The 26225-nt window shown below is 38.1% G+C and overlaps 2 protein-coding genes across 2 annotated transcripts; one reads left to right on the top strand and one right to left on the bottom strand.

Annotated features, from left to right (window-relative positions):
• Positions 1-2776: 2776 nt before the first annotated feature.
• On the bottom strand, positions 2777-13222 carry LOC116300949 (solute carrier family 53 member 1). The gene is made up of 15 exons (XM_089024616.1): positions 13047-13222; positions 12001-12052; positions 11446-11547; positions 10786-11018; positions 10286-10333; positions 9754-9855; positions 8942-9025; positions 8476-8554; positions 7349-7536; positions 6773-6952; positions 6046-6184; positions 4941-5123; positions 4376-4548; positions 3457-3590; positions 2777-3119 (listed from the first exon to the last, which is right to left on the bottom strand). The coding sequence occupies exons 1-15, from the start codon at positions 13113-13115 to the stop codon at positions 2840-2842; spliced, it is 2046 nt and encodes a 681-aa protein (XP_088880742.1). The 5' UTR covers positions 13116-13222; the 3' UTR covers positions 2777-2839.
• Positions 13223-15525: 2303 nt separating this feature from the next.
• LOC116300929 (complement factor B) lies at positions 15526-25378 on the top strand. The gene is made up of 12 exons (XM_031709906.2): positions 15526-15688; positions 17090-17158; positions 17643-17747; positions 18244-18600; positions 19216-19383; positions 19778-19963; positions 20614-20952; positions 21139-21471; positions 22446-22685; positions 23110-23348; positions 23943-24125; positions 24536-25378. Exons 1-12 carry the CDS (start codon positions 15652-15654, stop codon positions 24689-24691), a joined length of 2412 nt encoding a protein of 803 aa, XP_031565766.2. The 5' UTR covers positions 15526-15651; the 3' UTR covers positions 24692-25378.
• The last annotated feature ends 847 nt before the right edge of the window (positions 25379-26225 follow it).

The raw sequence follows: 26225 nt of genomic DNA, 5'->3' as shown, positions 1-26225 counted from the left end.
ATGTAATATATTTTCTTCAGGATCGAGCATTGAAGTATACTGCATGCGAACTGTACCAACATGAAACACTATATAAATTCTCTGAACTTATTAAGATAGGTCTAAGATACTTCTAGGAGTTTATAATTATTGATAGTTGGTGATATTTTCAGGACACATCTAGTTAGCAGTGTGGTTTTCATTAACTCATGAAACAAAGTGTACTAATTAGGTGTGGTGATAACTAGTAGAGTACTAGCGTGGTGTTTCTGAATAAAACAGTAGGAATTACTTGTAGATAAATTGGATCATCGTAAAAAGCTTTGTGAAACTGACGTTTCGGACGTTAGTCCTTCGTCGGAGCAAGTTCCTACTGTACAAATTAGGATCTGACAACACACTGCAAGAATGGTTACTATAACAACCACATATTCCACCCCATTATAAAACAGTTTATGATCCAGACTGGCGACCCTCAAGGCAACACAACCTGATTACGTCTATGTTTTCTAATTGTCATGTGTAATGCCTTAAGCAATGGACAGATGAATGCGCATGCGCATGCGCAAAGAACGTGTTGGCGCCAACGTTGGCGCCTTTGTCTTGAGACCGCTGTGTTCCATCAATCTACAGTAAGTTGCACACGTTTAAGCTCACTTGTTTTGAACTCTTTTTCGAAGCAAAAAGGGAGTATAATTTAAGATAGCTTTAATTAGAGCTTGGATTATCACAATAGAAAACAAAAGAATTCGAGTGTAATACTGTACTAAATACGCTATAAAATGTATTTCAAGGGTTTATGAAAATCACTTGATTAAAAAAAGAACAGCTTAATTAAGGCAAACGAATAATTAAGGATATAAATAATACATACTTATTAATATTTAGAAAGTCGAGTACTCTTAAAGACAGGTTTGGGAGTGAATAGCATCTAGAGCACATGCAGTAGAGTGCACGAACTAAACCCGTGAAACAAATACTAACTTTTAGCACTAAATAGTGATAACTAAACAATAGAAAACCGCAAAGGATTCTGTATGAAATAATACTAATTAGTACTAATTATTGTGCACGGGTTTAGAGTGCGCGCACTCTATTGCCACAAGTTTGTTACCGTAATGTCTATATGAGTATACACCAGCTGTATACACCTATTTCAACAAACGTTGTCGGTCTCTGAAATCTGAGACCAAGTAGCACGCTGCAAAACGTAATATATTGACAGCCGAACAACGTAGTCACCTTTTAGATTGGAATATGAAGCATGAGCTTCGAGTTAGAAAAGTTATTTTTTGTATTGTAGCCAGAAAACATTCAAGCACAAAAATTCTGTTTAATCTGAGATCGCCCATTTTAGATGTGGCACCGTCAACGTTTTCTGAAATAGGTGTATGTTTGAGGTTAAGCTGACTGCCTACTTTTGGAAATTGATTTAAACTTTTTTTAAACTTCGATTTTCCGAATTGAAATTTAATGCTGATTCCAAATCTGGAAAGAAAAATAGGATGTCCCGAGCTCGTTTTCGAGATAATCAGACATTTAATGGAAGCCTACGCACGAGCTTTTGGAGAAAAATTGCGCCACCGGAAGTGATTAGAAAAAAATTAAGATTCATAAGATAATAGTTATTTGCAGACTCTATGATTGCACGAATGAAGGCTAGTCAATCATTCTACAATAATACATGGATATTTTCGACAAAAATGCAAAAAAATACATTGATTTGTCATATTTTGTAGTTTCGGTGCTCTTAAAAAATCTCATAAAGTCGAGGTCGAACAAAAATCCATTTTTTCATGTGTCACTGATTTAAACTTTTTCTAAAATGTTGATATAACCTAGATTTTTAGGAGTTTTTTCAAATGAGCTATTAAAAAACAGAGTACCGTGCAAAATTTGAGGGTTTTGCCCTGTTGAAGCTCAAAACACGTATGGTTCTTCAATAAAATCTTGTAGATTTTTCAGCGGTTTTTGAGCGCGCGCTCATCGTGGGCTCAATTCGAACGTTCAAAAGTAGGCAGCCACCTTAAGAGAGACAGGCCCACACTTTATTCCTCAATATGAATATAGCCTGCGTAGCAGCGCAGCCCTTGAGGGGGGGCAGCGTTCGTGCTGAGGTAACCACTTAAAATTCAAGGACTATTCAAGGAGTATACAAGGACCCAAAAATGAAATTTCAAGGAGTATGTTCAGTTAAATATGCCAAGGTTTTACACGGTGGTTGCACATGGCCGACTTTAAGATTCTCCAGTCTTTCTGACTAGATCTATTTCAGAACCATGCAAGTAATGATCAAAGCAAAAATTCAAGGAGTTTCGCTAAAACCATAAAATTCAAGAGCTTTTCAAGTGCCCTTGAAAACGTGAATTAAATTCAAGGAGTTTTCGAGGAGTTTAAGGAGTAGCACGAACCCTGAGGGGGAATGGGGAAGAGTAAATGGATTTTATTGTTCTGCTTTCCATCCACAGGCAGCTCAAACTGTATTATAGACGTGCGCTAGTGATGGTGCAAAACCCCTATATAAGGAAAAGGGGATGATTTAAAATTATGGTTTTGTATAAGTAGTGTTATGTTTGTGACTGTGGTATACGAGTGAAAGTGGTGGTTCGGTGTATCGGTTTATTGAAACGAATTCTTGGTTTGCAATCAATCCCAAGAGAGCACAATAACAAAAGGGATGTCCGCCATGTTGGAAGCTATAACAAAAAAATTCATTGAAAAATCTTTTGTCGAATTCTTCCAACATGGCGGCTATGACGTCTTTTGGAAACGAAGAATAACACCATAAAACATGAAATACCATGCATACATTTTATTCAAAAATAATCATCGCACTGTAATTTATAAAATAATTACAATATTACACTCTAGTATCTAGATCTCTGGCAGTATCATTCTCGATAATAATTTCGTTCGTGGGAGAGGAGCGTTTGTTGGTAGTAATCGACTTAATCATTATACTAGCTTTTCGCTTTCGTTTCGAATCTGGCCCCAAACCGTTTTCATCATCCATGATGTCTTCGATTTGTGCCTGGTGATGTGTGTCTTTAGGCATGAAGGATATGTCTCGTACAGCACGGAACTGACCGCAATTGTTCAGATGTTCGTTCTCCAGACGGAAAAAATTCCATACGAACCGCCTGTAAGAGAATCATAGTTATTGTATTTATCTGTATTCTAGGGTGCATGTTACGTCATAGCCGCCACGTTGGATGACGATTACAAACCATTCGTCAAGCTTCTCTTGTCAGATCAACCAAGATGGCGGCTATTTCATTGTTATTTATATTTCAAGGGATTTTTCGGTCACCCCAAGAATTGAGGTTGGGCATTCAATATTGGGCATTCCGAGATCGAGGGAAAAAACTGGGTCGAGTTGACATTGCAATGCATTGTGGGACTGCTCCAAGGGGCTTATTTCCAAGATGACGTCCATTTTGTCTCTTAAAACAGTCCCATAATGTACTGCTTACATACCTAAACACTTCACACAATGCCAGAACAAGCTTGAGAATCTCCGAATGGAAGAGTTCCAAATCTCCTACTGAAACTGTTAGAGTCCACAAAAACCTAAATATAAAGTCTTCGAGCATTGCCAAATAGTAACATGCCTGGTGAAAAATATAAGTTACTTAAACAAATATAGACTAATAGAGACTGGCCTGCGTAGCGGCCCTCTGTTGTGTGTGTGTGTGTGTCTGTGTGCGTGTGTGTGTGTGTGTGTGTGTGTGTGTGTGTGTGTGTGTGTGTATGTGTGTGTGTGCGATCCCCACTACTCACAAAGAAAAAAACACAACAACAGAGGGCCGCTACGCAGGCTAAATACAGACAAGAATTTCAACGAACTACTAAAAACATGAGATGGACCCCTCCCCCTGCTAGGAGAGTCTGGGTAACTGAGTCCTAACATCCTGGGCTACAAAGCCCCATTTTGTCATTACTCAATAAGAGTTTAACATCCTATTTAAAATCCCCCCTTTACTTTAGCCAATACCTATTCCTGGTTTTCACTCATTCCCAAGAAAATGAAATAACAAAAAATACGACAGAGATGTTGATTGATATAACAAAAGAATTCAATGACAATTCTTTTGTTAAATTCAACAAAGATGGCGACTAGGGCGTCAGGTGCAAACGAAGAATTCAATTAAGCCAGTTCGTAGTTTAAGAATCGTTTTCAGTGTCCATGTGTCGTGCCCGTTCGAATTCATCCTTAATTTCTCACCTTCCTTTGTTTAATTATGAACAAAAGAAGGTTTAAACAAAAGAATGTGAGAAATTGGGCATAAAATCGCATGCGCACTTGAAACAACTCTTAAACTATGAACTGGCTCATTTAGAATATCCTCGTTACAAACGTCTGATGCCCTGATTGGCTGTGAGTCACATGACATACCTTGTACCTATATACAGTTTCTTCTCTTAGGAATTTATTTTCAACTGGCGCCTTTTTGTCTAGTAGTCCCCAGTCCATCTTGATATCCCAGGTCAAGGTGTAACACGTGCTGATGATCGCAGCCACAATCCATAATAAAAAGAATTTGTCACTTTCCGGAGAATTAGACTTTGCTGTGGGAATAAACAGTACGGTGTTTAGAAGGCCTTCATGGGACAAACGAGAATAGTCCTTTTCACGGTTCCTCTGCTATATAGAGGCTTGCACCATCACAAGATGGTAGCCATGACAGAAGGCAAGGACGATTGAATACGGTCTACTATGATTTACACGAGAAAGAATTCAGTTACCCAGGGGAAAAAAGTTTTATATTTTACTTGTTAAAAATATAGTCTCCCCCGCGGCTCCATAATAACATAATAACTATCTAGAGACGTAATGTATGTCCTGCCGCTGAGCCTCCAGCTAAATAAACCACGCATACAATTTTTGCGGGGTAAAAATGTTCTAATTTGTTGCTGTTAACATTCAAACGGATCAAGTGTGTACATAATGTGCATCTTACCTAAGGTAGAGAAGGCTACCACAAAGAATGAGGTGGAGTATTTCCCCGCGTTGACTAAATGCGGGAATACGTCCCGCGTGTCTTTATAACGTCTGAGGCACTGCGCAAACCGGAACCAGGCCGGGAGACACGCAACTAGAGGCCGAAGACCATAGAGATTGGTGTCACAAATCCGCTCTTTACCTGTCAAATAATAGTGATTTCATCTTGATCATCTTACGGGTACAGGGGATAAGAGATGTAGAACTTTTATAATATAACATTGAATCGCTTGTATGTCATCGTTTCCCGCGAACGATTACCATTAAACATTTCGGGCTTTTTTTTTTCGATTTTTGGATTCAAAAGGCCTTATTACCTGTAATATCGCGCAAAACGTTGCACCGTGTATCGCGCCTTAACACAAACACACGAAAGACACGGCTATTTCAAAAAAGGTTGGTGCAGGTTTTGTTGCATGTTCCATGCTGCATCTCGCATCTTGGCCTATTAAGCTTGAAACTTATTGTATTCATATGTATATCATGTACGGCACAAAAGAAATTAAGTCGGAAAAAGGTGCAGAAAAAGTGTGGTAAAATTCCATATCTTTATAACCTTTTTCTGATAGTCCCTTTCATAGTTCCTGCGCCATCTTGAAAGGTAGCTGTGCCTTTGAATCTAAGCGTGTCGAACGTTGAGCTTACAATGATATGGACACACGAATAATTGTCCAAGGTGTTAAAAAAGATAGTCCCTTTCACAGTTCCCTGCCGTGCGCCATCTTGAAAGGTAGCCGTGCCCTTGCATCGAAGCGAGACGAACGGTGAGCTTGCAATGATAGAGATCCTTGGACAATTATTCACATGTCTCTGTCAATGCAAGCCCACCGTTTGTCTCGCTTCGATGCAAAGGCACGGCTACCTTTCACGATGGCGCAGGGAACTGTGAAAGGGACTATTGGATTCTCATCGCCCATAGTGTGGTGGCCCATGCAAAATGCAAGATGTAACAAAACCTTCAGCAACTTATTTTGAAATAGTTGTTTATCTAAACAAAGATGGCGAAAACGATCACATGACATAGTACAGTAGGTTGTATCACGCGAAAGAGTTCTGGTACTTACTATCTACATGCCAATCATGTGAATAAAAACAAATAATATACTGGAAATCCAATAGCGCTACTACAAGACTGTTTAGTTGATCAGCCAGCCAGAAATCAGCGAAGCCCACGTGTTGAAATGGTGCAGTGATGATACGAAACTACAAAATGAAAACAGAAGACCGCAATCACACAGCGATACGGTGTAAAATTTTATTGTTGTTAAAGAAAATGTGGACAGTGTTGAGCGATCATTTGTGGGTCATAGCCTCTCTTCCTATCCCACCCACCCCTCCCTCCATCCACCTGCTACCTCTCCGCAGCCACGCTTACCATGCAAGGATGAAATACGCCAAGATAAAACATTCCCTCTTATCCTTGGTTTGTCCATTAGGACTAAGTTCGGGTGTAATTTGTAGACCTCTTTACCTTGGGTGTTATATTTTGCCCATTACAATCCAAATGTCATTCTCTGGAGCATTATTTCTTTGTTTAACGGTTGTGTATGAAAAGACACATGAATATGGAAAAACCAAAAAGAAAAAAAAATCTCATTCTCAAGAGAATGGTCTGAAATGGGAAAACACAGCTGATCTGTAATGATTTGAAGGGCTCGGGTGTTACTTTCAAACTCAGCGTATAGCTTAATCTTCACATTAAGCCTTACTCCTAACACTCTTAAAAATTTACGCAGCTCCGCCCTCTTAAGGCTTTTTTCTTCTAGAAGAGTAAAGTAATGCAAAACTTACCAAGACTTTGATGATCCATAGCCTCGCTTTATAATAACAGATTTTGAAAGGGTTAAAAGTGAAGAGAACGATGAATGAAACTAAGACGAGATTAGGAATGAAGTGTGGTATCCCGACCACATCGCCGAATATGTGCGCAGTTAATGATAGAGACCACAACACGGCTAGAAGACCAGACACCTAAGGAAAATAAATATATAAATATATAAATATATAATAAATAAATAAATAGATATACTTAAATCAATCAATCAATCAATCAATATGTATATAAATAAATAAATAAATAAACAAATAAATAATAAATAGATAAACAAATATAAATAAATAAGTAAATAAATAAATAAACAATCGAACAAATAAATATATTTATATATATATATATATAAATAAATAGATAAATAAATAAATAAATAAATAAATAAAAATAATACTAAGAATACTAATAAATAATAATAAGTGCGTACAACCGGGGATGACTGGACAGGTTTTTCTGGCCCACTTATTCTGATATATATGAATCCGCCTATTTTCTGATTAATTAATTTAACATAATAATAAAACAAATTTCCTTACCTCTAACAATTGATGATAACTAAGATGATGTCTTGGGTCCAGTTCAAAGATTAGCACGTGGTTGACCCCAGCCTTCCTCCATCCCCAAGTATTTAAAGCCAATAAAAAAGTGACCAAAACGATAAGAAAAATCCCTCGGTATATTCTGATAGCTACTTCTAAGTCTCCTTTGGTTTTTGTATAAAAAGCTAAAAAGAACAAAAGAATCATTGATAAGCAATCACCTCCTGAACTTGACCATGCCACATATATACAGGGAGACCTAAAACAATTAAAAAAATCTATTATTTAAGTGTCTAGTCAATCTAGCAGCTTTCACATCAATTGAGACACTTTTTTGCTCACACACACTACCATAAAAATGACACCACTGTAAAACTGATGTGTCATGAAGCCGGTGAAAACCTGTCCACCATTGCAAAAGCAATATATAACTCATTAGTCATCACGCTATTGTTATCAATCTCTTATTAGCAACTGTTATTCTTTTTTATTTGGAGGACTGGAAATCAATAACTTCAAGCAGCAAAAGTGACACCTCAGTTTTACATTTTCTCAATTCTAATTGGCTAACATTTTCTCTCAGATCAGCTGGATTCAATGCTCTAAGCTCACAATGCTCAACTCAAAGAACCTGGAGAAAACCCTCGTAGTATGGGAGAGAACAACACATCAAACAAACTCAACTTATTGCGAGAAAAATCCTTTTAAACTCAATTCACATATGGGGTCAGCAGGGCTTCGAACAGTGACCCCAACCTTTGGAACCACAGCGGTGAAAGTCGACTCGTTAGCAGTGTACAAAGCCCATGCAATCCCAAAAGAAGCAACTTTCAGAAACAAAAGCCTTTTATACCACCTGAACACTGTTCTGAAATTGTCAGCAGAGTTTGGAGTCTGATATTCTTTTGTTTTTGACTGATGTAAGCAAGGCTAAATGACCAATACAATGCGAAGCTGACCAAACCAAGATAAATTGGAGAAGAATAAACTTGAAATCACTAGTCTCCCCCTCTTTGCACCAACACACATATCCTGCATACCTCCTCCAAAAAGCTGAAGTATAATGAGGGGTAGATAGATGCATCGTTATTGGCAGATACAAATGCTATGATCATGTGACTAACCTGCTATAACATTAACCAATGACAGCATTAGAAATACCCCAAAATAAAGACCTACACGAAATGTGACCAAGTCTCCACTCTGTTAAGATTACAATAACAAAGAAATTTTTAGATATTAAGGTAATTGACAGACTTTGACAGTATTTTTGCAACTTAAAAAAGATATACAGTATCACTCTGGGATTCTTTGATTGCAGTAACGTCATTCCAGCCTCTTGGGAAAGTGTTGGTGCCATTTAACAAACAATTTCTCATTATTAGCATCCATTATTAATAGCACCAAGATGGCCGCCATGTTTTTGTCTTTTGACTCTCTTGGGAATGCTTGCAACCCATCAATAGGCATATAAAAGAACTTGCATTTGGTCTTCACATTATGTCATGGCAGCCTTATTGGTGCACAGTTACAAAAGTTTCATGAGAAGAGGTTACATTCATTATTGCTGCATTACCATGAATCACTTACCAATTCTTTCCCTAGGGGAGGTACCCTAAGTCGATTCATTGCCTTTGATCGGTTACCCTGTTCTAACTCAGTTATGAATAAATTCTAAAAAGAATGGATAACAAAAGATGTTAGCAAACAGAAAGTAGAACACATCTACAACTATTTCTGCTTACATGTATGGCTTTTCATTTCTCTTTTCTCATTCCCTTTCCTCCTATTTGTGCCCCCAGTCTTCATTCTTTTTTTTTATTTTCCTCATTTCATTCATTGCTTTGATTCCCCTTAGTTACCGTTGCTATGTTCCTCAAGCTCAACACATTTGCTAGTCTAATATCTAAGAATGTAAGGAGGCTTCCCATTAAGTCGAACTGACCAGTCCGAGCGCCCAGTTCTCAAATGGTACCTGTCAGTTCTATAGAACTGGTTGACCGAGTTCTAAAAACTAATAAGAACTGACAGGTACATTTTGAGAAATGGCTGCTCAGACTGGTCACTTTAACTTAATGTTAAACACACTAAGATCATGGAAAATTGATTATCAATTGTTTCAATTGTTTACTGCTTGTGAAAAGAAAAGAAAATGGCCTCATAATCCTTGTAGTACTCTTCAAAACTGCTTCTGTTTGTGGGGCAATATTTTAATCCCACTGGGAAAACTACTGCCATGATGATTGGTTTGCTGTTGTGTGCGTCATCTTTATATTTTTATCCCAGAAGTCATTTATTTATTGTTGGCCAAACAGCCCTTTTTGGCACCTGACATGCATAACTTTGCTGTATAAGAATTAATGAACCATAAATATTTAATTATGATGTATAATGTTTCTCACCTCTACTTCTAGTATAATATCATCTACTGTTTTGTTAGTGTAAAAGTTTGCAGTCTCCACCTTAGTCTGTCTGTACTGAACTCCATTAGTGGTATCAAAAATCTGCAATCAAAGCCATAATTTACGTATGAATATATACATGTACACTAGGGTATATAAATATACTTAATGTTGCTCAATTACCTTTAATTGCTCCCTTCTCTACCCTCCTCCCCAGCTCTTCCCTCTCCAAAGCATCACTATGCTGGCTGCCTTCAATCTGAGCCACCAGTCTGTACAATAGTCCCCTTTACAGTTACCTGCACCCAATTTTTGCCAATCCTATTATTTTTTTCATCCCCAAATGCACCACAGGGTTCACAGTAAGCTCATTTCAACTGTTGAATCAGTAAAAAAAAAATCTTTTTTCAAATCTGACCTACCGACCCCAATTATTTTTCTCATGCAACAGGAAACACACTTATGTTTTTGTTTGGCCTAATTATAAAACTTTCATTCATGGATCAAGTAAAATCACTCTAGTTTTTCCAACCTTGTCATGTTTCTTGAGAATTTTTCTGAATCCAGTAAAATTTAATTGCTGTGAAATAAAAAAGAAAAGAAAGAAGATACAATTGACACAGGAATCAAATTTCAAATAGACCTAAAATATCGAGGCATACTCTTCAAAACATTTTCCCATCCTAAGTAAAATTTCTAAACTTGCTATTGGATATAATTATACAGTAACTTGGTTTCAAAAAACTTCAACCATAATTCCAAAAATCTCAAAATTATTCACAAAATCCCAAGTAGGAATGAACTTGCAAATTCAGTGCGAAGTTGGTTCACACTGACTTTGGGAAGGTATTAAATAGCTTTTTTCCCATTTACTTTAAAAGCTTCCACTAATTCCATTATTTGTTTTGATATTTTCAATCCTGTATCCTAGAATACTGGACCAGGGTCATGGAACACTGCCCACTTCGAACAGCCAATCAGAATGCACTTTTTTTTTTTAGGCTGATATAAATAGACTGGGAAAAAATCTACCTGGTAGTTCTGGATCAAGACAAGGCTCAAGTAGAACTCACTGAAGGCCAGCTTCAGGTCATTGATGGTTTTTGCCTTAATCTTGACTTTCTTTTTATCCGGTTTAGTGGCCAGGGTTAGTTTACTTCCTGTTCGTAAGTTTTTTAAGCTTGATCCCTCTTTGATAAGGGATTCTGTTACATAAAGCTCACTTTTGAGAGCAGTGAATTTACGCTCTGCTTCAGCAATTTTCTCTGAAAATAAATTGCCATAAAAACTATTAAATAATGACACTGAGTAATAATTTTATCGTGAATAAAGGGTGCCCCCTTTAACCTCTGGTATTTTGGGCTCAACATCTGGACAAGAATACAGTTTTTTAAGTCCTTGATCCTCCCTTTTCAACCCCAACTCTGGACTTTCCTCTCGCTGACTAGCAATCTATGGCATTCAGCCATCAGTAGTTCAATAACAACCTGTCATTGGACAATTTTCAGGCTGAATTATAACTTGTCTGGTCCAATCTTTGCTTTGCTAGTCATTTCGACCAGTAACATTTAGACAGAGGTATGACCAAGCTAAAACTAATTTGGCCGGTGATCCTGACCAGCGACTATGCTCAGTTACTGACTACTGTATATTTAATAATTTATTTATTTGTACTATTAGAACATTCAGTACCTGCAAAAAAGGTATTGATCTTCGACAGTTCTTCATCGCAGTACTGAAACCATTCATCTTGAAATTTATTAAAGAATCTCTGCACAACAGCTTCAGCAGTTTCTAAAAAAAATAATCACAACATGATCAGCCCAGAGATAATTAATATTTTAGGGTTCAATCTGTGAGTTAGCTGTGCCCTAGCTGACTTTGATCAACCCAAAGGGTGTTTTAGGAAAGATTGTCAAAGAAAACTTGCTGATCATCTACATGAGCAATGACAATTGTCAAGGATACTTGTCAAGGAAAATTTGCTCATGTACTATAGATGTGGCTTAGCTATCTTCAGAATTATACATGTAGGGTTGCTCATGTACTATAGATGCGGCTTAGCTATCTTCAGAATTATACATGTAGGGTTGCTCATGTACTATAGATGTGGCTTAGCTATCTTCAGAATTATACATGTAGGGTTAAGGGATAATTGTAAACCCCAGCCACAACCAATACCCAGAGGAACTCATCTAGATCTACTCCATGTACAATACCATTGTCTTGTCCCCCATTTCTACTTACCATCTTTGGGTGGCATTTTCTCAAAAGCAGCATATAACACTTCCTTGAGTTTCTGAAAGAAAAATAATTAGACAAATGCCTCAGTGGTCACATGCCACTGACTGAGAATGGCTATGAAACAAAGCACTACGACGAGAGATCTAAGGCTAAAGGGTGGAAATGATAACACCAATATAAAAAATTTCATGCCATATTATAGAGTTACACTCTACTGCCTTCAAACGATTGTTTCAAGTTTATTTTATTGCATAAATATTTAATTATTATTATTGATGTTCCTTGAAATGCCAGTCGGCAAACCTCAAACATCAAACTTCACAATTCAACGATAGTGGTAGTAATTAGAACCAATGTTTACCAGAAAAAAATGGTTCTCACACTTCCATAAAGTCACAGCTTACAGTAATTACATCAGAAAATATAACTTTTCTTCGAATAAAGTCCCACATTGGGATGGTGTTAGTAGTCAACTTACGGCTAAAAAGTACCCATTAAAAGGAAAACGGATGACATTTCGTTAGATTTAGAAGGATTAACAGATAAACAGCTGAGTTCAAAGATTTGTCAAGATGGATCCATTCTTAGCTCTGCTTGGAAGCATAAATATAATAAACATGCCTACATATTTAAGCTTACTATTAACACGTACCCGACTCCAGAGATAATATTAAAATGAGCAGTAGTTATTCATAGAGTTAATAAAAAACGTCATCAAAACGATTGCTTTTCGATAACAAATAAATTTAAAGAAGGTCAACGATATATCAGATAACCAAGTGAAGGGTCGATCGTCTCGAAGTAAGCTCATACAACGATCTTAGAGGTAATTTGTACATATTCAAACAATCCCCTTTTCAAACCGATCCTAAATGACTAAACATTAACAAAGGAAAGAAAATTGAATAATTCAAGGCGTACTGTTCGGTAAATAAAGATAAAACATCATATTAATTCGAGACTATTAAAAACAGACCACCTGTAAGGAAAAATCTGCGAAGACTTCTTTAAAATGTGGCTGCTTTGCTGCTGTTTCGATGATTTCTTACCTCGTATTGAATGTATTGAACTCGCCATTCGGGAGTCAAATGTGTACCTAGATGCTCTGTAAACTTCATGGCTAGTTTTGATAATTCTAACAGTTTTATTTGGGTCTAAACAAGACGTTTTGCTTTAGTGAATCCGGGTCAGATTTGCCGTTCATCGTCATGTCATGTTTGTTTGGGAGGCTGGACTGTGTTACACTGGAGCACGTGACAGTTGGTCTACGAGAAGAGACTGGGAATAGCGTGACAAATAATGAGCGTGACATGAATAAGTGGGATTCCTGTGGAGATTTTCTAATCTTTTTAAAAAGGTGCAAATCAAATAGAAAGTGGAATGGAATTAATCTTTTTAATGCAGTCAGGAGATAGAAGAGATAGGAGATTTATTATTAGCAATTACAAATGTTGAAAACCCAGGGCTGTCAACTCTCCCGGATAAACCGGGAGTCTCCAGATTTTGGACCGTGTCTCCCGGTCTCCAGATTAGAGTCTCAAATCTCCCGGATAATCGCTGAAGCTGACCATTTCTTGTCTTGTTAGACTAGACTTTCACAACCATAAAATTCCAATTATTTCATGTTGTTTGTGTTATTTTACATCGCTAACAAAATCAAAACGTTCCTCATGGTTGTTCTTCCAAGCAGGCCATTGTAATATAAGCGATAATCTGATTGGTCAGAAATAAACCAATCACATCAAATGTTACAAAGCGGAAGACGTCTTTTTGCGAGCTTTTTGACGCGCTGTGACGTCATGTCCCTTTCCTATCAATTCTCCAGATTTGAATATCTTGGGAGTTGACAGCCCTGAAAACCTTTTGTTTTCACTGCTGTTCGCACTCTCAGAGTCTTCCGGCTTTTTGGTCAGCGGGCTCGTTAGCTGATTCATACGCCGCTCTTTTCACCGCCGGGCCCAGTACTTCATCAGTTTCCATTCGGCACATAAGTAAAGCGGAGTCTGGATCGAAGTGATCACTAAATAATAATTGATTGGTTGCAAATATTCCCAAGAGAGTCAAAAGACAAAATTAACATGGCATGGTGGCCATTGTGGTGCCATTAACAATGAATGATTATTAGAAATCTTTGGTTAAATGGCACCAACATGGCCGCGATGACGTAACGCGCGATCAAAGAATATATAGAAGATGAAATCACTGGTTAAATCACGCAGGTGGGAGGGAGAAAGTCTTCCTCACACCTTGGTTATTTTCAGTTTCCTGTGGGATAAACCAATGGGAAGCAAAATATTCAGTAACACACATCCTAAAACGATGCGTAATACCACTTGCACCATCTCTCGCCATGACCATAATACTACTTGGGCTCCCTGTGGTTAGATGGTCCCTTTGCTCTTGGGAATTGAATTCTTTCTTAATGTAAAACGATTGCATTTTTCCTGCCATCTAACATAGCTGCCGTCACGTGATCCCTCTTTTTGTTAATTTGGGAAAAATTTATTCCTCCCCCCAATGACGACATACACCACATGACCCATGAACAGCAAATTAAAATCTTGGCTCCATCTCCCCTACCGGCTGCTCGTTCGCTTTTTCTTAATTACCTTAACTTGTTTACAGCTGTTGGGATAGGAAACTGAAATGATATATAATTAACATATTTTGTGCAGTGATTTTGTGATATTTTTTGTTTCGTTCCAGTCCATGACAGTTTGTAGACCAGTTAACAGGAAATTAGAGATAGATTCGTGTGATGTGGCTTGTCTACCGTTGATGCGGTCTGAACATTTAATTTTTGGCTGTTCATTATTTTAGTGACATAACAATAACAACCAATTATATTTTCATTTAGGAGGCTTCTGAATTAAACTTCTGTGTTAAACTGATGTGTTAAACTGATGTTTTCATATTAAAATGAGATAGATTAATGAGAATGTAATGCAAATTAGATGAATAAGTAAGCGAATAAATAAACGATTAATGTATTAATGATAATGAATAGATGAATGAGTATGTGAAGTGAGTGAAATAAGTCAGCGTTTGTATGAGTGGATAAACGAAAGAACGACCGAACGTACAAGCGAATGGATGGATGGGTGGATGGATGGATTGTTGAACGAAATGAACAAGCGAATGAATGGGTGACTTAATTAATGGATGGATAGATGGGTGGGTGGGTGGATGGTTGAACGGAATGAGAGAGCAAATGAATGAATAAATGGAGAAATCGATGGATGAAGATGAAACTGGACTAACTGGATCCGGATGCATGCACGAATACACAACAAAATGCGAAGAGACACATTCTTTTATTAGCAGTCATAAGTTTAACCTGTATTAATTTGGCCCCAATTTTTTTTCTTCTATTAATTGACAAAAAATAGCATTAACTCAGTCAAAAGCTAAAAACCCCGTGCATCATAATTACGTCACGTAAATTTTGGGAATCACCCGCCTTAATCCGGAAAGGACCAATCACCTATCATTATTCATATTCGCGTGAGCTTGAACATGACTCCGTGGTCATCGTGCAGGCTTATATTTCAGCGAGGAAGAAATACGAAGCAAAGGAGTATTTCCGTAAGAGTAAAAAAGGAAGTTAAAAGGAACTGGGTTTATCGTACAAAATAACCCCCAGGTCGCTCGTGAATGCCTAGAAAAGTCACTGGACCCATGAGAATAAAAGGTGAGTCGATATTGTGTCTATACGCTGTTTGTTTGAAAGAGAGTTGTGTGTTTACGAAATCTTGATTCAGGTTCGAGGGGAATCTAATCTGAAGTATCAAGTTTGGACATGTTATTATGAAATGTTTAGGCAAATAAAAATATGTCTGTCAGCCAAATAGGGCCTGGGTGTGCTTAGTCTTGATCATGGCATGTAATACTGGCAGCAGCCTTCGGTTATAAGCAATACTTATACTTCTTTGAGCCCGTTGATACTATTACGGATGTTTGAATATCAGAGCTCTCTTAGTAGTGTACCTTTAAATCGTTATTAGAATATGACCTTATATAATTTATTGATGCTTTTGAATTTGACAAAGAAGAGTCCCACAAGCGACCTGAAGGACGGCATCCATATTTTCGTTTAAAAATACTTATAAAAGTGAATCATACTTGGTCCAATTTTTAAAAGAATTTTTTTAAATATCAATAATTTTATTTTCTTAATGCCTGAAAAAACATCCAACTGTCAATGTGTTTACTTTGATTGACAAGATTAATGTTTCTTCAGCATGAAATATAATTTTTTTTCTTTTTTTTCGGTTGTTTCGATTCTTTGATTTCCCTGAACCCGCTCCTGGCTGATTGCCATTGAGTTCGAAAGCTCAGCTATCATTTCATTAAAATACCACATCTAATATGTCTATCCATTCCCCATGTGTGTTCGAATTCAGACGTCGTGATGATCGATGCACTACTACGATTTGATGATTTGCTCAACTGTTAATGGCTTCACACAGGCTAGGGAGGAGCCTGGTTTAGTATTCAGGCAAGATTAAAAAAATCAGAAAGAGAGGGAAGCTGATTACAGCTCACACTTCTTAACCGGGCTTCCTGTAGATTTCACTAGTCTGTTGGGTCCTGTTTTTGTACTCTCAACGAAAGCTTATTGGCCAAGCGCGCGAAAACTGCTGTAAAGCACCATTGGCTCAAACACACACACTAATTTCAAATTAATGTAAGATCCCCCCAAGGGGAACGGGGGTTAGGAAAAGCAGGGGCGAAGTAGAGGCAAGGAGATAGCATGGAAAAATGTGTTTTGGGAAGCACGGGTTGTGATGCGGTGAGACTGCTCGCTTATTACCAAGGCGACCGAGGTTAGTCTCGCCGGGCTCGGTGTCGTATGTGAGTAGAGTTGGTCGTGTGTTCGTTCTCTTCTGTGCTGTGGTGATTTTTTTCTACGGATATTCTCTCTTTTTTTCTTCTCTCCACGAAAATCGATTTCTAAATTCTTATCCCCATCTATCGGTAGCCTTATCAAGTGGGTTGCAAAATTTGCACCATCGAGTGGTGAATCCAATTAGATTTTTTAAATATTGCTTATATCAGACGAGTTTGGTTCTAATTTGTTATTTGTATACAGGAAACATGTATCTACAAGCTGTCTTTGGATTGGTCTGTGCCACTCTCTTTTTTCAACTCTCGATGTCAGGTAAAATAGAATAAACTATGGTCAACACTAGCTACTAGGTTTGTAGACTACCTTTGACACCATCGCGCGAAAGTCGACAGAATAGACGTACATTTCTTGAAATGAAAGCTAGTGATTAAACAAGAGTAATAGGAGAGAATACCAACAAATTAAGTCCCTTTGCGCATCAGTTGCGATAACTGCTGTATTCCTCTACTAAAGCTAAAATACGCTCATTACTTCTCTCAGCATCGTACTTAGCTATATTTCAGATCACGTGTCATTCCCTTAAGTATCATTTCTTTGTTTAACGGTTGCGTTTGACAAGACACATGAATATGGATACAATTCAAACAAAGAATCTTATTCTTAAGATAATGACGTGGTTTGTAAATGCATCGCAAGACAATAAAATCGTGTTGTGAACATACCTAAACGATCGTGATAAATAGGTATCGTTACATGTATAATACTGATGTTTAGTGTTGTGCCATTTTCTTTGAAGCTAATGCTGGTAACTGCAGTACAAGTAGTTCAGCGTGCTTAAATGGTGGAACATGCGTGGACTTGAACGATGGATTTGTATGCAAATGTCAGATTGGATTCACGGGTAAGTCCGGCAGTTATGTTATTTCTTCATCTCCACCTTGTGATAGTCAATATCGATATCCCTGAGGTTTTTCCTTCCACAAGTTGTGTTTTTGTAATTTTTTTAATAGCACCAACACCATAATCAGTAACAGCAGGTCAACCACCATTACTAACAACACCACTCTAATCATCATCTGCACCACCATCACCATTACCATCGTTGGCATCATTACCTCAACGCCGGCCGTCATCACCACCACCTTGGTCATCAACAGCAGAAAAGCCACATCAACATCATATCTTTTTAATCATATTTTTTAATCCTGTTTTTATCACCTGTTTTTTCTCCAGCGTGTTATATTTTCGTACATTGTTTCTTACACTTTGTATTATATTATTCTTTGAATTTCTCACCTGAATTTTATTTCAAACCCTAAAAACCTTATTTTGTTAACGGGAAGTAAAGGCTGAGATTGAGTAAGGGTGAAAATGTTTTTATTCTTTCTCATTTTAAGGTCTTTATTGTGACTCAAGAATACCATTAACAGAAGCGACAACAACAAAAGCAGCATCGAAAACAACAACCACAACAGCAGCAGCAACAACAACAACAGCAGCAGCAACAACAGCAACAACAACAACAACAACAGCAAAACAACCAACAAAAAAACGACCAAAGAAAAAAGGATGCCCTAAACTACCAGCACGTTTTCCAAATGGGAAAATCTCGACCTTCAAGCGAGGATCCCGAATAATGGCTATCTATTCGTGTACAAAAGGGTTTGTGATCATTGGAGGTGATCGAATGAGGATGTGTCAACCCTCAGGAATATGGAGTGGACGCCCACCAATTTGTCGCCGCCGTAGAAGAAGTAAGTGTGATTTTTTCCGAGCTTTCAAAAGAAGAAGACTGGTAATATTGAGGTCTCATGGATTTTTAATAGTATCTTTAAATAGCTGAGTAATATAAAATTGTATGAATGAGGTTTATCAAAAGCAGCAGTATGCATCATTGAATGTGAAGGCAAAAAAATGTATACACCCACAATCCTCTGCAATTCTTGGAGTGCAACCACGTGACCGAAAATCCCTTGAGAAATCGATGTCGAAACCACCGCCATCTTGGTCGATACAATAAGAGAAGCTTAATGAGAAAAGAAGCTTTGAATAGTCAACCAACATGGCGGCTATGACATACGGGGATTGTAAGCGATTTTTCTTATCATTCCTCAATCAAACTTTTAAAAGATTATCAAATTTTATCGCTGCCCTGAAGTAACCTTTGGGGTGATTTAAGTCAGGACACCGCTAACTCACAGATCGAATTAGAATTTAGCATGTTAGGTTTTGAGGAGGGAGGAAAACCGGAGGAAATACGAAGAACGAAAACTTGAACCCTTGAAACAAGGGAGAGCCTTATAACTCAATGTAAATCATTGTTGTACTTATTTTGAATTCTATTTGGCATTATTTCCACACCACTATAGCGGGCAGACCTAACAGCTGTACGAGGCCGTATACCATCAGCAACGGTTATTATAGACGCAGGGGATTAACAGTGAACTATTACTGTAAAAGTGGATACACTCTGAAGGGACAGTCCAAGAAAACATGCATAAAAGGATACTGGAAGCCGTCATCTACACCGTACTGCAGTGAGTATAGCTAGTCGATCAATATTGTTCATGTATGTGTTCATTATACATCAGTCATAGCTATATAAGAAATCGGTTTTTGTAAATGCAGAATACACTTTTTGCTAGAGTGCAAACTATATATCCGTGAAATAGTACTAAATAATTAGTACAACATAGCACCAATGAAACAATTGAAAATACAAGAAATACACGTGTTTAGTACTATTTTTAGCGCTATTTTTTAGTTTTTGTGCAATTTGACGGATATATGGATTGCACTCTAATGTTCTGTTCACTGAAAAAAACTTTGAAAAAAAAAACCACGAATATAGTATGATATGGCAATTGCAAATCCAATATCTCTGTCGCGTATTCCTTGTCATTTTATACTCTCTTCTCTGGTATTGAACAGAACGCACAAGTAGATGCAAAGATCCAGGTGTTCCTCATCATGGTCGTCGCTTTGGAAGCACGCTCCTGGCCGGTTCTCGCGCGCGGTTTTTATGCAATGAGGGTTATGAGTTGGTTGGTGAGGAATCCATTAAGTGCCGTTCAGACGGGTCCTGGAACAACAAAACACCAAAATGTACCAAGAAAGGTAAGAAGATTCTTTAAAGATATGCAGGTCGAGGGAAAAACTGTTTCAGGGGACACATTTCCAAGATGGCGTCTATTTTGTCTCCTAAAACAGTCCCAACATGCACTGCAATGCCAATTCGACCCAGTTTTTTCTTCAACCTCGGAACGGCTGGTAGAACTTATGACTTATATTTTTGCTCACAATTTTTTCTCTCGATCTATATCTATAAATACCCATTCATAAACTAGGGTGGGAAAGCATTGTTAAATTGTAGCAAGGATATGACTCAGGGCTGAGAGGCGCGAGACAAGTAGTGATATAACAACAAAATGGAAGAGGGTCTACTACTTTTTTTTTTACTTTTAGTTAAAACTAGCATCATAAAGTCATGACATCTTTTACATTTGCAGGTCTAAAATGTTAGCTATTTTCACGGGGACCCCAAGCTCGGGTTTATGACTTTTTCGAGCAATAGAAAACGTGTTTTCGTTTGTATTACTTTTCTTTGATTTGGTGTCCATCTCAGCAATCGTAGGCTTTTTAACAAAATTCTATAGGATGAAAGGGTATAATTATTTATTTGACCAAATTCCCACGCCAATCTCAGTCCTTCGTTCACCTTTGCTAATATTATATAACCTCGTAAAAAAAAATTCCTTATTCAACAGATCCTCTTCGAGATCTTAAAAATGCTGCCAACGGTCTTCGTCGACACTTCGTTAACAAACTCGAACTTCTAACGACTGACAGTCGCGCACGTTCCGGGCTGTCTTCAGGAGCTGCAGGACTCGACCTTGTGTTTGTTTTCGATAGTTCAGCAAGCGTTGGATCCATAAACTTCAGAAAAGGAATTGAATTCGCGCGCACGATTATCGAGGAGTTTGGTATCTCGACCTCTCCAACTGGAACTCGAGTGGCTGTTGTCGTGTTCAGCAATGAAGCCAGGGTTATCTTCAACCTTAAAAGTAACCGCATTGTTGATAAAGATATAGCCATCATAACACTTGGTAAGAACTCTTGAAAGCTTACCATGGGTGTTTACTATTTAATAGATTATAAGAGCGGAAAAATTTGACTTGAGACGAATGGCACACGCTTCGTGGATTACCTCAATCGGAAGATTTAGTTTTCCGGAACTTTCCGATCCATATATAATAATTCGAAATATAACAATATTTTTTTTTCTCCTCAAGCAAACCTTAAACTAGAAGGAGGCGGAACAGCCACTCGCCTGGGTCTTCAAAGCGTCATCGATAGTATTGTTCCTGAAGTCCGCAACAACAGCAAAAAGGCGCTGTTTCTCATCACAGACGGTAAATCAAACAAGGGCGGTAGCCCCTCCAAGCCTGCTAAAGTACTTCGAGATGGCTACAACTTTGAGATATTTGCTATTGGAGTTTCTTCTCAAGTTTTCGAGGAAGAGCTGCGGGACATCGCCTCCGAACCCTACCGAACTCACGTTTATTTGATGAAAAATTTCAAGTCGCTGGACACGTTAAAGGAGCTGATCACCAAGCAAGGAACAAGTAAGATTAGTAATAATATTTGTCATAAACTACAACGTTACCGAGTTAAATAAAGGAGATCTGCAAAACATCGTTTGCGCGCAGTTTAAAAGCTTTAGAATCGGTCTGCGAATTGGAGTGAAGACTCGGTCCTTGTTCTAGACGCCTTACGCAGTTGCACGTACGATTATATAATAGTCTTTGAATGCTTTGTACGTCATTTCGTTCTAACACGCGTCCTAATTGGTCTAGTGTGATCTCGTACCAAATCAGCCAGCGAAATAATAAACCAAAACAATGAAAGATATCTGTCAACTGGAGAGTCAAATGCAGACATGATCGAGTAGAAGTTAAGCTGCACGCAGTCCAAGGTTGAATGAATAAGGGAATAGGTTGTTTTAGATAAACTATAGCGACAACATTTTTATATTTCCAAATAATTGCTGGATTAACTGTGTCAAGTCCACGCGGTAAATAGCAAGAGATTATATAGATCTATATAGATTAATATAACATCCTGTTTTACAACTTTAAGTGACACTCACAACGTTTCATTTGGAAATGACTGAAGTAATAAGAGCGATGGCACCTAGTTCAAAAAACGTTGTCGGCTTGGAGATCGGTTCGGAATTCTCATATCCGAGACCGAGTAGCACGATGCAAATGGTTAAATTAGTTATTAACTTAGTTTCCTTTTAGATTCGACCTTTGAGTTAGACATGTATTTTCTCGTATTTCAGCCATAAAACATAAAAGAGCAAACATTCCGCTTACTCTCAGATCGGCCATTGCAAATCTTGAACCGACATTTTTTAAAAATAGGTATAAATGCACTTGCAGAATTCTGGCCAACATTATTGGCCAAAAAAAACAAACAACAGAATTGACAGCAGTCTTGTTTCAGGATGAACTAAATATTTGCGCGCAACAGTTGCAGAGGCGGACACACGGTTAATTGACTCAATATTCTATATTTAAATTCAATATCATTTTAGACTATACCGAGTGCGGCGTGGCTGGAGACACCCAGCTACGTGGTGATCCTGAAAAACTAGCCCCTGTCGTTGTTGGCCGTGAGGCAAAGGCTGGAGCCTGGCCCTGGATGGCAGCAATCTACGTCAACGGCAGTTTTCGTTGTGGAGGAGCGTTGATTGCAAAAAGATGGGTTCTAACAGTCGCACACTGCTTCGATTTCCAGAACAAGATCAAACCGTCTGATGTAGTTGTTCGTTTAGGTAAGTGCAATATTCATTTCCTGTGTTTAATATAATACTTAGTTATTATGTTGGGTATTTTGACGGGGCACTCCTATTCAGCTGAGGCTGATTTAAATGAAAGCCTTTGACATTTAACATATTTATTATCGTTATTACTTTTTAAAATAAGTTTGTTCTCCTTTTATATTCGTTGTTGTTATTGATTTTATTATTTTATCATCATCATCATGATCATGATCATCCACAACAACAACATCATAATCATCATCAACCACAACATTATCATCATCATCATCATCATTATCATCATCACATCATCAGCATCATTATTATCTTTTTTGTTATTATTATTATTGTTGTTATTGTTCTGTGAAAACCTGGTGAAACAATTTTTGTCTTTAAAAGTCGACCAATTTTGTTTTGTTTTATTTGTTTTGTCCAGGTGAACACGACAGAACCCTAGAAGAAGGTAGCGAACAAAACGTCGGGGTCAAAAGGATTTTCAAACACCCACAAGCTCGACAAACCTCTCTGGATTACGATCTTGCTCTCGTTAAACTAAACCACAAAATTAAACTAACAGCATATGTACGAACCATTTGTCTGCCCAAACAGAAAGACCGTACGTTAGTAAGGCCATTCAAGTACGGTGTCATCACTGGATGGGGATCCACACAACGGGTAAATTGTGGCGATAGGCGAAGATAGGTCATTCCGAGACGGATATGGTTTCACCTACTACAAACAACATTGAATCAGTCTCAACACTAAGGTCCATGTTCTTGACGAGAATAAGAAGCAGAAACACAAGTCATTCCAGCTATTCTTGGATCTTGGAATGACCTATCTTTGTTGCTTTTCGCCTATCGTCTATTCATCGCCTTTGGCGATGACAACGTTTTTTTGAAAAACGTGTATATATTGACCCTGATCACAACGGGGCTATGTTTATTAACCTCATCCTGGAGCGCTTGAATGCAAGGCTAACGGGGGGATGGGGGATTCTATTGCCCCAGTCAAAATAGCGGCCGCAGTAGAAAGAACCATTTAGTAGAGTCGCGAATCTTGTCCCTTTTGGCTTGTAAATAGACCATGATATTCTCGTCCTTGTCTCTAGCCTCCCACTATGTCTATCATATACGTTCTCAATTAAGGAATAAAACATATGTTTGTGCGTAGGTCAGGTCAGTGTACTTTGCGCGCAAGGTGGCCTATCAAAGCGCACGTATCGCGAAAAAGTATATCACAATGTGTGTTTTTTTATTCACTTATCAGACTGATGACCATGATCACAGCTTTGCTGCCTATCCGGTTCTCAAGCAAGCCAGACTACCCTTCGCGTCGAGTCACACGTGTCAAACGAATTCTTCCATTCCTATAACACCAAGAATGCGATGTGCTGGAAATCCTTCAGTCGGTAAAGACGCTTGTAAAGGAGACAGTGGTTCGCCACTTGTTGTAAGTATATAATTATATTTCAGTAGTGCTGCAGAACTCATTCGTTTTGGTTAAAAAAATTTCCATTACCGACCACGTTTCTTGTGTTGAAATTAAATTGAATTATTTGCTTGAGTTATATCCATATTCATAGTGTCTTCTCGTACACAACTGTTAAACAAAGAAATATGATACTCTAGGGAATAAATGACAGGTGGTCTGAATTGGTAAAACATTTTGCACCAAATGACAAGTAAGATCTTAAAGATGTGAATTGTGCTTCGTGATAGCAAAATCTCTCGAGACGCTATTTCGAGCCCGTGACCTCCATGTTTGCTAGTCAGACGCTCTAACATCTTTTCCCCCTATTACCTGACAGTAATAAATGATTGGTAATTATTTATTGATATCGATGTGTTATTTCTCGCCAGATCTACAGACCCGAACGTAACTGGGCAGTGATCGGTTTGTCAAGCTGGGGAGAAGGTTGCGCACAGAATGGCAAATACGGTGTGTACGCCGACATGTTGAATCGAGAGTACCTTGCTTGGATTGCGAAGAAGGCAAGAGTTGTGCCAACAATCTAGACCATGCAAGACTAGAGTCACCAATGACGTTAACCTTAAAACCAGAACTTACGGCTCTCACTCATGGAATAGAGCCTGCTAGAACTATGCTTTTTCATTCTTTTATGCTAGATGTTAAAAAACCCCTGCAAAGATGCAATCTCTGTGGATGAGAGTAGGGTAGACGAAAGGGATCCTAAAAATGACTACGCATGCGTAGTGGTGTTTACTTTTTGATATACGAACGCCATTATCTAGATTGATACAACGAAATATTTCTATAGTTAATAGTCACTTTCACAGGTCCCTGTGCCATCTTTAAAGGTAGCCGTGCCTTTGCATCTAAGCGAGAGGAACGGTAAGCTTGCAACAATAAAAACCTTTCGTCTTCCTTCGTTGCAAAGGCACGACTACCTTTAAAGATAGCGCCGGGAACTATGAGGGGACTATAGAGGCTTTGCACCATCACGTGACGTCATCCATGTTAGATGGCAGGATCGAACAATACAATCGTTTTACATGAGAAAGAATTCAATTCCCGAGAGCAAAGGGATTTTATTGTTATGCCATCCAGCCACAGGCAGTCCAAGCTGTATTATGGGCGCCGGCACATGATGGAGTAAAGCCTTTATTTGTTAGCTTATTCATTCGTCGTTTTTTGTAGCCACAATATTATTGTGTAGTATAAATGAGAACAAGAAAACAAAACGGCGGAGCGTTTTTGAAAGTGGAGGGGCTCAAATCGAAACCTATGTAGGAAAAATAAAGATAGTCTCTTGCGGCACAGGCAACCCTCTGGAGAAATCTAGCCTAGTTTCGTAAACATAGAATTGTAGAGCTTTGATTGTTCACTCAAAATACCCTATTCCTCTGAATAAATGGGGGAGTCTCCAGCCCCCTCGACTCCGTCTTCACATAAAAAACTTTTAACTTTTAAAGATATCGATTTAACTAAAAAAACTATATACTCCTTTTTATTATCAAGCTGTAATATTGCCGACTGTATGCTCATGTAGATGTTCATGAGAAAAGTAGGAAATAATTTCACTTTCTAGTAAAAATAAAAAATAAAATCTATGTAAAAAAAAAAAAAAAAAACCAAGAAAAATACCTCGTAATTTTTATTCACGTTGGAAGCGTTCAGTGGCATTGACCAATGATAATAATGACAGGCCACATACGGAGTGGGGGGGGGGGGGGGTGGGGGGGTGGGGGGGGGGGGGTGGGGGTGGGGAGACTGAATAGTACCGAAGATTATTATTATTCCAAGGTTGAGAAAGAGACTGGGTCGAGTTGGCATGGCATTGTGTGAATATGTTATAGGAGAAAAATGATTTTAAGCTGGCGTCTATTTCGTCCACTAAAACATTCCTACAATGCACATTGGAGTGGCTAGAAGTTTGGTAGCAAAAAGATAAAGTTTGGCACGACTTTGATAAACTGGTACATTTCTTGCACTCTCTAAGGAACAACAAAAAGGAAGACACAGCCAGATAATTTTGATATAAACTAATAATTTTGATTATTATTATCAATTAATTACTGATAACTAATA

Source organism: Actinia tenebrosa, unplaced genomic scaffold, assembly GCF_029948245.1.
Source record: "Actinia tenebrosa isolate PJP-AT-01 unplaced genomic scaffold, QUT_ActTen_1.0 PGA_scaffold9__36_contigs__length_13948895, whole genome shotgun sequence".
NCBI classification, from domain to species: domain Eukaryota; kingdom Metazoa; phylum Cnidaria; class Anthozoa; order Actiniaria; family Actiniidae; genus Actinia; species Actinia tenebrosa.
Note: the sequence above shows the minus strand (reverse complement) of the source record. Positions and strands in the feature narration are given on the sequence as shown.

Bases quoted from the DNA above. Each gene is read 5' to 3' on its own strand.
- LOC116300949 (XM_089024616.1), bottom strand. From the start codon at position 13,115: ATGAAGTTTACAGAGCATCTAGGTACACATTTGACTCCCGAATGGCGA. The intron at 11,019-11,445 runs GTACTGAATGTT...ATTTATTTTCAG, and splicing joins GATCAATACCTTTTTTGCAG to AGAAAATTGCTGAAGCAGAG. The intron at 6,185-6,772 runs GTAAGTTTTGCA...TTCATTTTGTAG, and splicing joins TATGGATCATCAAAGTCTTG to TTTCGTATCATCACTGCACC.
- LOC116300929 (XM_031709906.2), top strand. From the start codon at position 15,652: ATGCCTAGAAAAGTCACTGGACCCATGAGAATAAAAG. The intron at 19,964-20,613 runs GTAAGAAGATTC...CTTATTCAACAG, and splicing joins ACCAAAATGTACCAAGAAAG to ATCCTCTTCGAGATCTTAAA. The intron at 23,349-23,942 runs GTAAATTGTGGC...TTCACTTATCAG, and splicing joins GATGGGGATCCACACAACGG to ACTGATGACCATGATCACAG.